This window comes from Capsella rubella, unplaced genomic scaffold (genome assembly GCF_000375325.1).
Source record: "Capsella rubella cultivar Monte Gargano unplaced genomic scaffold, Caprub1_0 scaffold_6, whole genome shotgun sequence".
In the NCBI taxonomy this organism is placed as follows: domain Eukaryota; kingdom Viridiplantae; phylum Streptophyta; class Magnoliopsida; order Brassicales; family Brassicaceae; genus Capsella; species Capsella rubella.
The window spans coordinates 5045891-5060974 of NW_006238918.1; the positions used below are offsets into that span (position 1 = coordinate 5045891).

Below are 15084 nucleotides of genomic sequence, written 5' to 3' on the forward strand. Positions count from 1 at the left end.
AAATGTGTTTCAATGGTTTCGTCAAATGTGCAACATTATTCGTAATTAGAGCTAAGACTGTATCTTTTCTTTTTTTCATTTCAGGTCGAGGATATTCTCTAGCCTACATGTGCCGCAGTTAAAAACATCACAAAAGGTTAGATCCCTTAGGATGTCCTGAATCAAACATTCTACTTTCTTCTTTCTTTCTTTCTTTTCTCTTAACATCTTGTGGTTAAAAGAATCTATCATTGAATATCTCTCTATCTAAGCTGATTGATGGCTGAGGAGACCGTACGTTTGCCTAATTCACCGGATGTAAACAGATCATGGAGAAGGATTTCTACTGGAAAACTCAGTTTTCTATACAGCCAAGACAAGATTCTTCCTAACTATCTCAGATCACCGACTAGTTCTTGTCATGATGTCTGCAAATATGGAAGCAAACATGAATCTGAGGACAACAAGCCAAGAGTTTCACCTCTCAAAAGGATTACCAGAAGATTTTCTGGAACCATAAACTTTGATTCACCATTGAGGAAGAAGGCATTTACCAAATCGGTGTTGAGTTCTTCTTTTGGTTCTGTAAAATGTGATTCTGTTGGTGGCTCTGATCATGCTAAGACCGAAGTTAGAAGCTTTTCTAGCAACGGTTGTGACGATGTTAAGAAGAAGAATGAGGTACATAAAACAAATGAAAAGGTGGCGTCGACTAAGAGAAAGAAGAAGAAGACGTTCTATGAATCTCCCGGAAGAGCTTTATCAAGATCTAAAGAGAAGGTTGAACAAAACAGGCGTGTCACTGCTTTGAAGCTTAAATCTGTTGCAGAAACAGCAGCGATAGCTCTTCGGAGAAGTACTGTGAATAGAAAGAAGATGAATGGTGAATCTAATTCTGCTGAAACAAAGAAGGCAGTTGTGCCTTTTAGAGTCTCAATATCCTCAAAACGCTGTTCTCGATGCTTGAGGACAAAGAAGGAGAGTAGTAGCTTGAGAGTTCCTCTAATGAAAACCAAGAAACGTGTGGATGAGCAGTGTAAAGACTTGGTTGAAGAGAGAACACTCTTTGTTATTAAGATGGAAACAGGGGATGATCAGAACCAAATGTGTGTCGTGGATTCAGCAACTGATGATCTAAATAGCGAAAAGAGCCAAGAAGAAGCTGAGTGTATTGAGAGTGAAACTGATGATGAATCTTCTCAAGAAGAGGAAGAATATGAAGGTGAGAATATGATGTCTTTCTCTGAAGATAACAACACACAAGGGCAAGGAAAAAGCAGAGCCCTCTCAGCAGAATCCGCTAAATTGGTGAAACTGAGAATCAAAAGAGAAAAGATTATAGATTTTGGATCACAAGGCAATAGTCCAAGAAAGCTCAAGTTCAAAAGAGGAAAAGCCGTCACTGGAGCTGACACAAACTCTAAATCTGGTGGTAGGAGACGCTTAAAGACCAAAGAAACCAATTTGAACAACGACGAGGAACAACACAAACCTAGAGTTGTTCTGAAACACCAAGACTCACAGAAGAAGAGAGATTCAAGAGTGCTATTGTTTAACAATGTGATTGAGGAAACAGCTAATAAGCTTGTGCAGACTCGCAAGAGCAAAGTAAAGGCTTTAGTGGGTGCCTTTGAGTCTGTCATATCTCTCCAAGAAAGGACGTCTTCTGCAACAACATAAAAACATCAAAGATGATACCATTCTCAAACCAACCTCGAGCCATATGTAATTGTTTCTTTCTTTCACGGTGTTTATGCATATGTATGTAATGTCAACATATGTAGGATGTATAAGAGTGCAATGACTAACACAACACTATGTCTAATCAAATGTCTAAAGGTTATTGTGACACAAAAGATTAAGAAAAAGGGTGTGTTTTAAGATTTGTAACTAAAGGTTACAATCTGTGAGTAGCAATAAAAACTAGGGGCTGCAAAAAGTAATATAAAAACTGAACCCCACGGTCACGCCGTCCTTTAAATTGCCATTGACTATCTAGATTCTTTTACCCACGTGTCATATTATAATTGGTTATTGTGGTTTTCTTCTATCACAGACAGTCACAGTACCACTCCTGGAATTAATTTTATATTTTTCCTTTCTTCTCTGCTCCATGGATGGGAGTAAAAAATATAAAAATTAAAGCTTTGAGATTTCTTTCCTCAATTGATATCTCTCCGCGAATTGGTCCTTGTTTGTTTGCTTCTGCCAATCTAGTTTTGCTTCTGGAATCTGAGAGCTTTTTGTTTCGGAGTTTTCGAGGTTCCTCATTCGTTGCTTCCTTTCAAATTCTCTTCCTTATTTTTGTTTCCAACCTCTAAAATGCCCTAAATTTCAGGTTCTAGTTGCGGTTTCTGGGATTAGGAGCAGAAGCCCTTTCTATCAAAGTTCGTATGTTTGTTGAAGTGTATCCTTCTCAGTTCTGTTCTGGTAAAGTTCTTCTCTTTTTCACTCTTTTTAAAAGATCTTTTGTTTTTTTGGTTTGGTGGCGTTTCTCCAGTGGTAAATTTGGGGACTAGAAATGAGTTTTCAGGAGATGATTTTAGGTTTCGGATTAGCTAGATTTTGGATTGGAGTGTTGTTGTTTTTGTTGTGGTCCTATTAGATAGATCTGAGTTACATTGTTTTATGTGTTGCGCCTTGGAAGTCTTAGGCTACTTCGACTCCATTTCTTATTGATGGTGATGTAGGACTCGTTACTTGGAATATTGGTCTACCGATGATAAGCGTTTTTATACTAGAGCTGATCAGATTAATCTGAAAACTTAACTGCTTCTCTTAGCATCATATTCGGATGTAAAAGAGACTTCATTGAATCATAGTAAACAGAAGGTAGTTCCCGTTAGACTCTGTGTGGTTTGTAAATCTGTGTCAAGGATACTTTTTTTTGTATTGGTTTTTGATGCTTCTTATGTTTTTTTAGTTTCGCCATCCATCTAGCTTTGCTCAATTCTTCTTCTTCTCCTGCAAGCTCTCTCTCTCTCTCTTTCATATTCTCTGTATGTTTTGGTTGTTGTTTTTGTAAATCTATCAATTCCTTGGCATTAGAAGTTGTTTGCTAATGTATCTCAAGTGTATTGGATCACTTGGGAAGTAACGGATCTCTGTTTATCTCTCTGCAGTTGGAAGCTCTATGTGGTTCCTTCTCTGATTGATACGTAGAGAGAATGATCTTACCAAAGCAGTATCATTGCACACACTCCCCGAGCTGCCAGTGCACTAAAGGCCATTTAAACGAAGATGTCTTGCTGTTAGTGTTCCAACATTTGAATTGGAATCCGAAATTAGTTGCAACACTTTCCTGTGTATGCAGATGGTTTGATGATTTCGCTAAAAGGGTACTGTGGAAAGAGTTTTGCAAGACTCGTGCCCCCAAAATGATGCTTGATTTGCAATCTAGCGGTAGTCACTGCATTGACGGTAACTGGCGAGCCCTTGGGAAGCTTCTCATATACTGCTCAGGATGTACACAAGGCGGTCTATTCAATAGCTCTGTTCAAATCCCGGGACACTTTGTTTACAGAACCCGATTCTCCAGAACATTGGGAAGAAGCCTGCTTCCGCCTCAATGTAGAACTGATGTACTCTACGTTTGTGATCCATGTGAGCATCTTGACCAAGGAGAAGAAGGCGACGTGGGTTTGTTCCGTGGGATTTTTAAGTCATTCCCAACATCTAAAGTCCGGAAAGTGATCATTAACAAGGCAGTTCCTTTTCATCCGTCCGAGGTTTGCCCATACTGTAAAGCTAAGCTGTGGAGCATGCTACAAGCTAAGATAATACCTCAGAGCGCCTGCATTCGTTTGGAAGCTTATGAAGACTGCATTGAGTATTTCGTTTGCCTAAATGGACACTTGCTTGGTATATGCACTCTCGCTCCTTTGTCTGATTCAGAGGATGCAAATCCAAGCGAAGATGGCAATCACATGGAGAAGAAACAAGGTACTATACAAGTCCCACTCACTCCGGCACCTTACAAAAGAGCTTTTTTGTCTGACGACAACAGCTAACTTTATTTTGTTTGTTTCTCTTTTTTGGTGTTCTGCAGACAGTTACTTTCCTAAAGAAAACATATTGAAAAGGAGAAATTCTTTGTTGGGTGGAAGTGAAAATGGACCTTCGCCTCAAAAACGACTGACCAATCCGAATCAATGCAACATTGATGTGTGAAAGATTCTGTAAATTTGTGTACTTCTGCTAAATCTATTGCATCTGTGGAGATTCTTCATTTATATACAGTCGAATTATAATCAACAATTTCCATAATCTTTAGATATTTGAGACATCAGTGCAAATGACTCAGCAACTTATGATTTATATAAACTCACATTGAGATAAATGTTATCAGTATACTAAAAGTTCTGTACTAAAAAGTCTTGACATTTTCACTTTTTAACTGCTCTGTTTTGAGAAAGCTTCTTCTTCTTGTTCAGCACCTGCTGTTTCTGACTCGATCTTTTTGAATATGAGCTTATGCTGAGGTAACTGGCCGTTGGAGAATGCTGTGACCTCCGTATCGATCAAAATACCATCTTCTTCCTTGAAATCTCCTCTCAAGATACCTTTAGCAAGCTCGTTCTCAATGTTTTGCTGTATCACACGCTTAACAGGTCTAGCTCCATAATTTGGATCATACCCGAGGCTTCCCAGAAGATCAACTGCTGCATCTGTAATGTTTATCTTCATTTTTCTGTCTGCAATTCGCTTCTGCACACGTGCCAGCTGTAGAAAGAAAAATTCAGTGAGGTTCTAAATAACATAACTCTATAATTCCTTGGAAGATTATCAACTTTGATCAAATCCATTTTACTACAGTCTAATCTTTCTCAAATCTGTGAAGAGATAGCGAAGAAGTAATCTTTTGAATGCATTAGAATCAAGTAAATCATACTTCTAAGATGGAAAATAGTTAGCAACAGATGTCAAACTATTCACTGACGAACATCTGAAAGCAATATCTTCCAATCTAGCTATCTAATTAACCTAATTCTAACTGCCTTCAAAGGCTCCAACAATGTTACCAGCATAATCAGTTTTGCAAATTTTCCAAGAAAAGAAAACATACCTGTAACCGGACAATTCTGTTGATCTGTTCGCGGTCAAGAGGTTGGAACACTATATACTCGTCAACCCTATTCATGAATTCAGGACGAAAAACTGATCTTGCAGCATTCATTACTCTCTCTTTGATTGTTTCATATGGGAGCTCATTTGCATCATCATCTGTGTTGTTCAGAATAAACTGCGAACCAACATTCGAGGTCATAATAATAACAGTATTGGTGAAACTCACTGTACGTCCTTGAGAATCTGTGACTCGCCCATCGTCCAAGATTTGGAGAAACACATTGAAGACATCTCCATGAGCTTTCTCAATTTCATCAAAGAGGATAACCGAGTAAGGCCTTCTTCTAACTGTTTCCGTTAATTGTCCGCCTTCTTCATAACCAACATATCCAGGTGGAGCTCCAATGAGTCTAGACACAGCATGTTTCTCCATGTACTCACTCATGTCGATTCTTACTAAAGCTTCTTCCGTGTTGAATAAATAAGAAGCAAGTGCTTTGGCTAGTTCAGTTTTACCAACACCGGTTGGTCCCATAAACATGAAACTAGCTATTGGACGGCCTGGATCTGAAAGTCCAGCTCTTGATCGTTGGATCGCTTCAGCTACCGCGGTCACTGCTGGATTTTGACCGACTACCCGTTTATGCAATTCTTCTTCCAGATGTAAAAGTTTATCTCTTTCGGATTGTTGAAGCTTTGATACAGGGATGCCAGTCCATTTACTCACAATCTCAGCAATATCACTACCCAAAACCTCTTCTCTAAACATAGATTTCCCGGAGCTTAAGTATTCATTCAGCTCCTTCTCTGCATCGTTTAGCTGTCGCTGCAATGAGTTTAAGCTTCCGTATTTGAGCTCTGCTGCACGGTTTAGATCGTATTCACGTTCCGCTTGCTGAATCTCAAGGTTAACTCGATCAATCTCCTCTTTAATCGACTGAAGACGGGACATAACAGACCTCTCGTGCTCCCACTGTTCTGTTAACTCAGCTTGCTTCTCCTTTAGTAAAACTAATTCTGTTTCGATTCGATTCAATCTCTCTCTAGAAGCTTTGTCTGTATCGTTAGTGAGCGAAAGCCTCTCCATTTCAAGCTTTATCACCGCACGGTCAAGCTCGTCAAGAGCTGTCGGTTTCGAAGTGATTTCCATTTTCAATTTGGCTGCCGCTTCATCAACCAAGTCAATTGCTAGAAAACCAAATGCCAAATCAGTAAGTAACACTCTCTATTCAATGAAGATAATCAAATAAAATGGTAACAGCAAAGTATCAACCTTTATCGGGTAGAAACCGGCCACTGATGTAACGGTCTGAGAGGATAGCAGCTTCCACTAGAGCACTATCTGAGATACGAACTCCATGATGAAGTTCATACCTTTCCCGCAACCCTCGGAGAATTGAAATCGTGTCTTCAACCGTAGGTTGATCGACATAAACCTGTTGAAACCTACGTTCCAAGGCAGGATCTTTCTCTATGTATTTCCTATATTCATCAAGCGTTGTTGCACCAATACATCGTAACTCGCCTCGACCCAGCATTGGTTTCAGCAGATTACCAGCATCCATCGCCCCATTAGTTGCACCTGAAAGAAAAAGAATCAGACTTCCTTGATAAATCATTGCAAGGAAAAAGTTTGAACTATTTCCATACAAACAAAAGATGTTGCATACCTGCTCCAACAACTGTATGTATCTCATCGATAAACAAAATGATTTGGCCTTCCGAGTCTGTGACTTCCTTAAGTACAGCCTTTAGTCTATCTTCAAATTCTCCACGATACTTCGCTCCAGCAATGAGAGCACCCATATCCAGAGATATCAACTGGGAAGAAAACAAAGAAAGATTCAGTCAGTTGTTATCCACATTGTTAAAAGCAGAGAAAGAAAAGCTTGATAAGTAGTTGAATACCTTTCTGTTCATCAATGCTTGAGGTACATCTCCTTGCACAATTCTTTGAGCAAGTCTGTTTCAAAAGTGGGGATGTAATATCTTAGCATTAAAATTTACAACAAATGTATGAATTGATTTTTAAAATTTCATGGTTTGATGAAATTACCCTTCTGAAATTGCGGTTTTACCAACACCTGGTTCACCGATCAACACAGGGTTGTTCTTTGTTCTCCTCGAAAGAATCTGAATGCATCTACGGATCTCGTCATCTCTACCAATCACAGGATCTAGTTTTCCTTCTCTTGCCATTGCTGTCAAGTCTTTTCCATACTTCTCCAATGCCTCATACTTGCCTTCCGGATCTGTAAAACATAGTGATTAACACTCTCATCAACTACATATGAAATAGACTTTTAGCTCTCAAGCTCAAATGTAGTTACAAACCTTGGTCAATGACTGATTGTTTCCCTCTGATGGACAGAATTGCAGTTTTTAAGCTCTTCTCTGATATCTGAAAATCCTTAAACAACTGTTTTCCAAACCGCTTATCATCAGCAAAAGCAAGAACCAAATGCTCCACTGACACATAAGAGTCTCCTAAATCTTTCTTAAACTGTCTTGCTCTTTGAAACAGACCTTCCAGATCACGTCCCAGCATCGAACCAGCAGCATCTCCATACACCTGAAGTTGAAAACTAAAATTCTCATCAGCCTCCACACAAACAACAACCACAAACTTCAACCTTTAAAGAAGACACTAATTACCTTTGGTTGGCGTTGAATGAACTTCTCTGTTGATTCTAGAACCTTAGTGTTATCCACACCGATCTTAGAGAAAATCCTGCGAGCCAAACCATTCTTCTGCTCCAGAAGAGCTTTCATTAGATGCTCTGTCTCCACAATCTGTTGCTTATTCTCCTTCGCAACATCTGGCGATGAAACTATCGATTGCCACGCCATTTCTGTGAACTCTTGCTGCGTGAGCTGTACAAAGCAAACAACATAGAACCAAATTTAGCAATCTAGTATAGAAAAAAACCTTAACGAGTGTTGGCACCCACTCCAGATTCACGAAGCTAACGAATACTTAAAAGTCTCAGTACAAATCAAAACATAAAGTTTCAGACTTTACCCTTCCATTCGAAGAAGAAGCTTCACATCGGACAACGAAAGGCCGATGCTCAAGCCGTCGCGTGAGCCTCGCGCTCTGCTTTAATTTAAGAGCTTTAAAAGAATTGGGATTCGCCGGAAAAGCCACAGAAGGTTGAAGATGAGAAAACGAAGGAACCCTTCGAGTCTCCGTTCCTACGCCGACCACACCAGTAAACGCCGCCGTAGCAGCCGTCGTAGCCGTCGCCATTAGCTCGGAGAATTGAAAAACGGCAAGCAACTAACAAAGGAAGATCAAACACAACAGGTAGTTTAGCACAAATTCGCCAAAACGGCGAGATGTTTACTTAAGAAATCAGCAAAGATGACGCTTTTTTTTGCTTTCTCGTGTAGTTAAGCTAGCGAGAACCAGGAAAAGGTGAAGCAGAAATATAAAAAACAGAGAAGAAGAAGTTGCTAAACGACGCCGGAGGCTTCGTGAACCCTCGGGATGAGGTGCCCAACTACGTACTTTAGACCTTCTTCTGACACGTGTTCCCTCACGCAAATATAGGATTTTACCAAGTACAAATAACATGAGCCGTCCAAAGACAAAATAATATAATTCCCGAAATTTGGGCCGTTGATAACGAGATCGGCCCACAACGACTGTTAACTAAACTAATCACTCGCAGGTACAGTACGTGGCGTGAACGTTCCGATGATAATTATTACCGACTTCACTTTTGCTCACGTAGCGCGTGAGCAAGTTATGAATTTCTCGTGAAAACTAACAAGGTTTACGACTCTGCTGTACAAAAGAAAGAATAAGCCAACCATTGAAAACAAAACCACGCATTATGTTGAGTTATATCCGTGATAGTACACTTATCAGTGCAAATTTGTGTTCTGTTTTCTATGATTCCAGTGTGTTATGAATCAGAGTTACATCAGAAACCAAAACCTCAAGCGATCAAAAAGCCAATGGTGTCACCAAAAAAAAAAATTACAAGAAAGAAAAAAAAAGTATTGAAGAAGGCTCAAGAACAGAATCTGAATCTCCCAAGCTCTTTAACTCTACTTGTTCTTACACTTTTGTTAACACCGAGCTCCAAAACATAAACAGACACATTTGTTCTGTTTCTTCACTTCACCTTTAGGCTTCTTCTTCTTTTCTGTTTGAACCATTACTCATTAGCAGAACAAAAGATCTCAGACTCTCATACAAACACATAACCTTGACAAATGAGGTTATCAAACAGCAAGAACAGTCCTTCAATATTATCAATAACTTTCTATCAAGATTCTAAAAGTTTTTAGTAAAAAGGAAACTAAAGATTACCTTTTTCAGTAACCTGATGTTGAATTATAACATGCATTGTGGTGACAGCACCTGAAAGATTACATACAGGACTCCTGCAATCTCCAACCGTCTTGTTGTTCTCCAATATTCTACCTGCGCTTATCAATTTCACATCTTTCACCGTCTTTGGCCCATTCTCCTTATCTGCTCAAACTCATACAACCGAGCAAACGGATGATCACAGTGAGGTTTGACTCTGGTTTTGATATTATCACAGAAGTAGGAGGAGAATAAAGAAAGCAAAACTAGCATCTATCCATGGAGAAGTGAGAAGGTGTTCCTGTTAAGTCTAGTGCATGAATAATGTAACTAGCCTAGGAGTAGTTCAGGGTGTCTACTGTTGTCAGTTCAGTAACAAACCCTAGCAGTTTAAAGCAAAGCTAGAGCATTCTTGATTGGTCTACAATGTGGGCAATGGGGAGATTGTAGAGTTGTAGAGAAAATACTCTCTCATTTGTTTCACTTCAGATTCAAACTCTTCCTAGGGTTGGTCAATGATTCTTCTAGAGAACAGTGAGTCAAGGATCAACGAAGAGGGCAATGAGTTTTTGAACCTATCAAGAGGCTTAAGATGAAAGCAATGCAATCCTTAAGTCTTAACTCTTAACCATTCTGGTCATGGAGAAGACACTGCCAGACCGATAAAGCTTTTCTATACAAATTATATCAGTGCATAAGATGAATCTCAAACATGCGAAGCAGAGTAAAAGCATAGACTACTGACCTTTTGGCCACTGAGCAACAACAGTTTCCTTCAATGTTGCAACGGTTGTAGCATCAGGAAACGGTTTAGGACCGATATCTGAACCATCAGTTAGCCGGAACCTAATCTCTAATTGATCCTTCACCTCGGCCATATATATCTCTCTTAACAAGAACTCAAAAACCAGACTGACTTAGTATCAGGAAGTTCCACAGAAGCACCAACCGAGAATGGGAACTTAAAATATCTATATAAAAAACCTCGTTGCTTGAATCTTATCTGCAATGACACAAGAACAAATTTTAAACAGCCAAGAAGTGATAATGTCAGTAAGAAGAATAAATATTTTCTGCAGCTCAAGTCTGACTATGAAACCTGAAGCTTAATGAATTGATGATTGATCTTAAATGAATAATATAAAAGCATTGATCAAATGATATGAATTCAAAGAAGAAATCGCAAAGATCATCCATCATCTGTTGACGATTTGATCATGTATAGTATTATCTCCAAAAGGGTATCCGCTAAAAGCAATCAACAATACAAATAACTCAATTTGGGTATTAGGTTAACCCGATCGAACAAAAAAAAAACAAAAAGAAGAACCCTAAAATGGTGGTCTTACTTGGGTCCGCGACTGATCTGAGTTTGAGGAATCAGAAGGATCTTGCGAACCTCACATCACCAGACTTGAGCAGAGAGGGAGAGGGAGAGGGAGGGAGAGAGACTAAGGAAATGAAAATGAAGGTGATGAGATCTTGAGAAATCAATTTGCAGCCAAATGTTCCATTCCTTTCTGTCCTTCTTCCCATCTCTGCGCCAATTAAAATGCTCTTCTTTTTCAATTTTCCATTTTTTAAAAAATATTATTTTTAATTTATTACTAAGATTGTATGATTGTATCATCAAATTGCTCTGTGGACGTATGATCTAATTATATTAAGGAATCCCAAGACTTTTACATTCAAAAGCTTTTGTTTTTTTGTTTTTTTTGTGTATTAATTGCTAATCATTTTAACGTTGGCTCAGATTATCTAATGATCTCAACAGATTACATTAAAAATTACAGCTTGAAATGCTTCTGAAGCTGAGAAACAAAAACATATACATTTGTAAAGAGTAAGATCGTTTCATCGGAATCCATAAGTGAAATTGTGAAAAATGATGAACGAAAATGATATAATAAGCAATGTTTGGAGTAAGAATGTATAATTTGTTTGTTCCTCGATTATCAACAACTGGCTTTTCTGGTCATGACCCCCTCTCTTAATATATAACCAGAAAAAAAAGACATATATAAACCCAATCTTTCCCATTTCTTATAAAAAAGATTCAAGAATTGGATCCCTCCAATCGAAACCGAAAGAATTTTCAAAAAAGGGTACCTTCTATTTTACAGAAAGAATGATTCTTTATCTCTCTCTCTCTTTCTCTTATGCAGCTTCCCCTTCGCTGCAACAACGTTTCTTATGTATGTGGTAAACTAAATTTCTGAATCTTCTTTTAGAGTGAGTGAGTAAACTCTGCCTGCAGTGGCTTCTATTCATCTCTGCTTTTCTATACTTCCTCTGTCTTTTACACCTGTAAGTGTACCTTCAGGATCATCTAAAGGTTTTGCGTTGCTACTCCAATATATGACAATTCTTTATAAAATCATTGGAGTAGTTGACGTATTTTGTCCAGAACGGCCGAAGATGCTCAAAACCAATCTCGAGCCATGGCTTCGACTGCCCATTGTAGTGGATCACTGCAGCTTTCTTCACATTATCAATGTTGGTCATGTTCTGATAGCCCAATCCAAGCATATGCCATGATGAGTCTATTATGTGGACGTGCCCCTTGAACGCGATAAGAGCAGGGGGCAGGGTTCCAAGCTTCCACATTGTCAGATTTGACTTTAGATTCTGCTCAAAATCAGAAGCAAACAGAGTAGGATAGTGAGGTAACTTGAGATATCTGATCAAAAATAACAGGTGCGTAGGCTTCTTGGGTAGTTACCTCTCTAAGCCAAGAGTGATACGTTTCTCTGATGTTTGTCTTCCTCCAAGCTTGTAGATCAAAGACATTCATACCATATGCCCAAGCACATTCTTCGGGATCTAAATGCTTTGCAATGAGCGGGTGAGAGAAATTGAAGTAATTCCTTAAACGCTTTGACATCACCCATTCATCTTCACCCCGGCAAGTTTCTACCGCTCCATTGACCTTACCACCAAGGTCAATATCCCAAAGCGGAGTCAAGTCTCCTTGAACAACTATATCATCGTCCAAAAATACCACCTTCTCCAAGTTCGGGAACAGCTACTCCAAACAAAAGAAAGATGACATTTGCAAATGATTTTAGAATTCGCTTGAGTACTATTGCAAGTTTAAACAAGGGGATAAAATTTTACCTCTGGGATATATATTCTAAGATGGTTGAGCAAAGATATGTATTTTGGACTTCTAGACTGCAATTTTGAAGCAAATGTTCGAGGGGTTGTTTCGGTGAGGTTTGCCCCAGCGACATGATTCCCATGATAATAGTTCCTGACACCATTATGGCTTTCAACAGCTTCCAAAACCGGAACATTTTCTCTCGTCAACCAGTCAAACTGATGAACACCTTTAACCTCAACGATAGCTGGTGCAACAGAATTTAGCGCAAACCATGAATGCATACCCGCATATGTTTTCTTGTCTGTGATGATGTGAAAGACAATTTTCTCGGGTTTTGAAGATGACTGAACAGCGGATGAGACCACAACTGAGGCAGCCAAAATATTGTCCGTGGACAAAATAAAATGGTGGTAAGCATTATCTGAAAGAACAGGGAGAAACTCTGGTGAAGGAAGCTGTCTACGAGCATGGGCATTGGAGGAATATTCATCTGTCAGTCTTAGAGAGAGACAATGAATGCCTTTGGGTATGGAACTTGCTGCAAAGTGCTTGTTCATAAGTTCTGCAAATTTTGATTCCCTCATATCCCGTTCAAACTTCTCCATCTGTTCAAGATAAATAAAAACACACATATGATAATCTTCCAATTGATATGGCTCCCTTTAGAAAGCAACAAGAACTGTCAATATGCAGAAAGGGAAACCAGCTTAACAATTTCAAGGGCCACAGATAAATGTAACAGATTTTCCATCTAAACAAAAACAAATGTCATTTTGATGTAGGATCAAAAATAGTTTCAGATCAGACAAAGCGTACCATTGCTCGTAGCACAAGAGCAAATGTTTTTGCATCATAGTGGTTATTCTTCATATCCGAGACAAGTTGACTAAAAGAATATGGGAGCTTCAAACCATCTGGAATTTCTTGAGTGCTTACTTCGTTTAGAATTTTATAAAAGTCTCTAGCTAGTCTCTGCAGCAAGAGAAACATGAAAAATTATATTATTTAAGAATATGAAAAGATACTGAAAATTAGCCGACTAAAGAAAGAAACCACTCACCTCTGAATCATCTACCCTACCAAGAAGACGTGGACCTATCCGCCTCCCTAAACAATCTGAAAGTAAGAAGAAAAGTGAAAGAAAGTTTATTGAGAGCGTCACAAGAGCACCGGGAAGAAACATGGACGTTGATCATTAAATTGCAATTAACACCGATCTTGAATGGAAAACCTCAATAAATGAACATACTAAACCACATAGTTATAGAACCGAGATATACCCAAACAGCATATCGATAAACATAAAAGTAAAAAATTTCATAAGAGTAATTCAACTAGGTTCAAATCTAGTAATGCTGAGAAGTATGTAGGTTATATACTCAACACGAACAAACAAGGAATTCTGCAAAAGAAATCATTCAGCTCCACAATCCAACAAAAATGCATTGATAGGGAAATGTGAGAAACAGATTATGAAAATTATATGTACTCCTAACAATTAGGGTAGTACAGCTCTTTGAAAACCAAGATCCTACAAAATTCATTAGTGGGGACCTAACAAGAAGAATCCAAAATCAACCAAACTGTGTTGACTTGAGCCAATCCTAGTACCTAGCATCACCATTGGATCCAACAAAACTAGCAAAATGAAAACTTTTCGTAAGCATGACAAAATCCAGAAGCAAAGGAAGATCCTAAACGGTCCACGGAGAGACAAGCCACAACAGAGAATCCTAAAGTTAGCTAATCCGCATCAGAAAAGTCGAGATCCGAACCAGTTAAGATGAAGAAGAGAACAAAAAATAAAATAAAAAAGAAGGTAATTTATACCGATGGAGGAGCATTTGTTGACACCTTCGAGGGTAACAACAGCGGTGAGGATGAAGACAAAAGGCAACAAGAAAGCGAGGATTAAGATGGTGTGGAAGAGAGTTCGGTAAGAGATGTGACGAGCTGCGACCTTGATCTTCATCAAGTCAATAAACTCATTGCTGCTCGAAATCGTGATGCTTCTCATGCTAGGCGATATGTGAAGCTGCATCCTCCTTGGTAGTGCAGCCCCACCACAGTGACAAGAGAAATCGAATCCGAGAAAGCCCTAACTCCTGACAGCAACAATCCCGAACCCAACATCAGATCCGATCAGATTCCGCCCCTCCGATCCCGATTTCTCACCGATTATCGATCTCAATTCCGTCTCTGTTCCGTTCCTTGTCGCAGTTCTTCTTCCTTGTGGTCTTCTCCCAGACCGCATTTGGATTTCAGACCACCAATGGAAGAATCAAAAATTCGAGATTCCCGCCTTACTCCTATGTTGATTTGCTTCAATTCAATCAAATTGAATACGAGAATCGAAATGGGGTTGCCTCAAATTCACGTCTTGAGCAGAGATTCGAAAGAGAGGTCTTCCTCACAGATCAAGAAACACAAAAATCAAAGAGCTGAGGAAGAAGAAATGAAACAAATGAGAGGAATAATAACGAGCTTCTTTTTTTGTTCTCAGTGATTTTGCCGGTGGATCTAAACAAATAATAATAATAATAATAATAAAATCAGAATAAATTAAAAATTAAGGAAAAAAATAATAATCATAATTATTTCAAGATCTAAAAAT

General features: G+C 38.9%; 5 protein-coding genes across 5 annotated transcripts; 2 read left to right on the top strand and 3 right to left on the bottom strand.

The window, feature by feature from the left end:
* The first annotated feature begins 258 nt into the window (after positions 1 to 258).
* Positions 259 to 1659, top strand: LOC17881577. Its single transcript, XM_006289115.1, has one exon. It carries the CDS (start codon positions 259 to 261, stop codon positions 1657 to 1659), a length of 1401 nt encoding a protein of 466 aa, XP_006289177.1.
* Positions 1660 to 2128: 469 nt separating this feature from the next.
* On the top strand, positions 2129 to 4285 carry LOC17881505 (EID1-like F-box protein 1). Its single transcript, XM_006288271.2, has 4 exons — positions 2129 to 2241; positions 2318 to 2409; positions 3102 to 3921; positions 4028 to 4285. The coding sequence occupies exons 3-4, from the start codon at positions 3147 to 3149 to the stop codon at positions 4147 to 4149; spliced, it is 897 nt and encodes a 298-aa protein (XP_006288333.1). The 5' UTR covers positions 2129 to 2241; positions 2318 to 2409; positions 3102 to 3146; the 3' UTR covers positions 4150 to 4285.
* LOC17884102 (chaperone protein ClpB3, chloroplastic) lies at positions 4275 to 8478 on the bottom strand. Its single transcript, XM_006286943.2, has 9 exons — positions 8069 to 8478; positions 7702 to 7920; positions 7381 to 7618; positions 7103 to 7298; positions 6955 to 7009; positions 6717 to 6867; positions 6320 to 6628; positions 5045 to 6234; positions 4275 to 4701 (listed from the first exon to the last, which is right to left on the bottom strand). Exons 1-9 carry the CDS (start codon positions 8294 to 8296, stop codon positions 4372 to 4374), a joined length of 2916 nt encoding a protein of 971 aa, XP_006287005.1. The 5' UTR covers positions 8297 to 8478; the 3' UTR covers positions 4275 to 4371.
* A 386-nt stretch (positions 8479 to 8864) lies between these two features.
* Positions 8865 to 10897, bottom strand: LOC17881154 (membrane-anchored ubiquitin-fold protein 2). Its single transcript, XM_006288840.2, has 4 exons — positions 10717 to 10897; positions 10113 to 10370; positions 9368 to 9532; positions 8865 to 9200 (listed from the first exon to the last, which is right to left on the bottom strand). Exons 2-4 carry the CDS (start codon positions 10243 to 10245, stop codon positions 9124 to 9126), a joined length of 375 nt encoding a protein of 124 aa, XP_006288902.1. The 5' UTR covers positions 10246 to 10370; positions 10717 to 10897; the 3' UTR covers positions 8865 to 9123.
* Positions 10898 to 11334: 437 nt separating this feature from the next.
* Positions 11335 to 14973, bottom strand: LOC17882041 (probable galacturonosyltransferase 14). Its single transcript, XM_023781097.1, has 6 exons — positions 14301 to 14973; positions 13531 to 13586; positions 13287 to 13442; positions 12485 to 13075; positions 12090 to 12392; positions 11335 to 11995 (listed from the first exon to the last, which is right to left on the bottom strand). The coding sequence occupies exons 1-6, from the start codon at positions 14509 to 14511 to the stop codon at positions 11714 to 11716; spliced, it is 1599 nt and encodes a 532-aa protein (XP_023636865.1). The 5' UTR covers positions 14512 to 14973; the 3' UTR covers positions 11335 to 11713.
* Between the last annotated feature and the right edge of the window lie 111 nt (positions 14974 to 15084).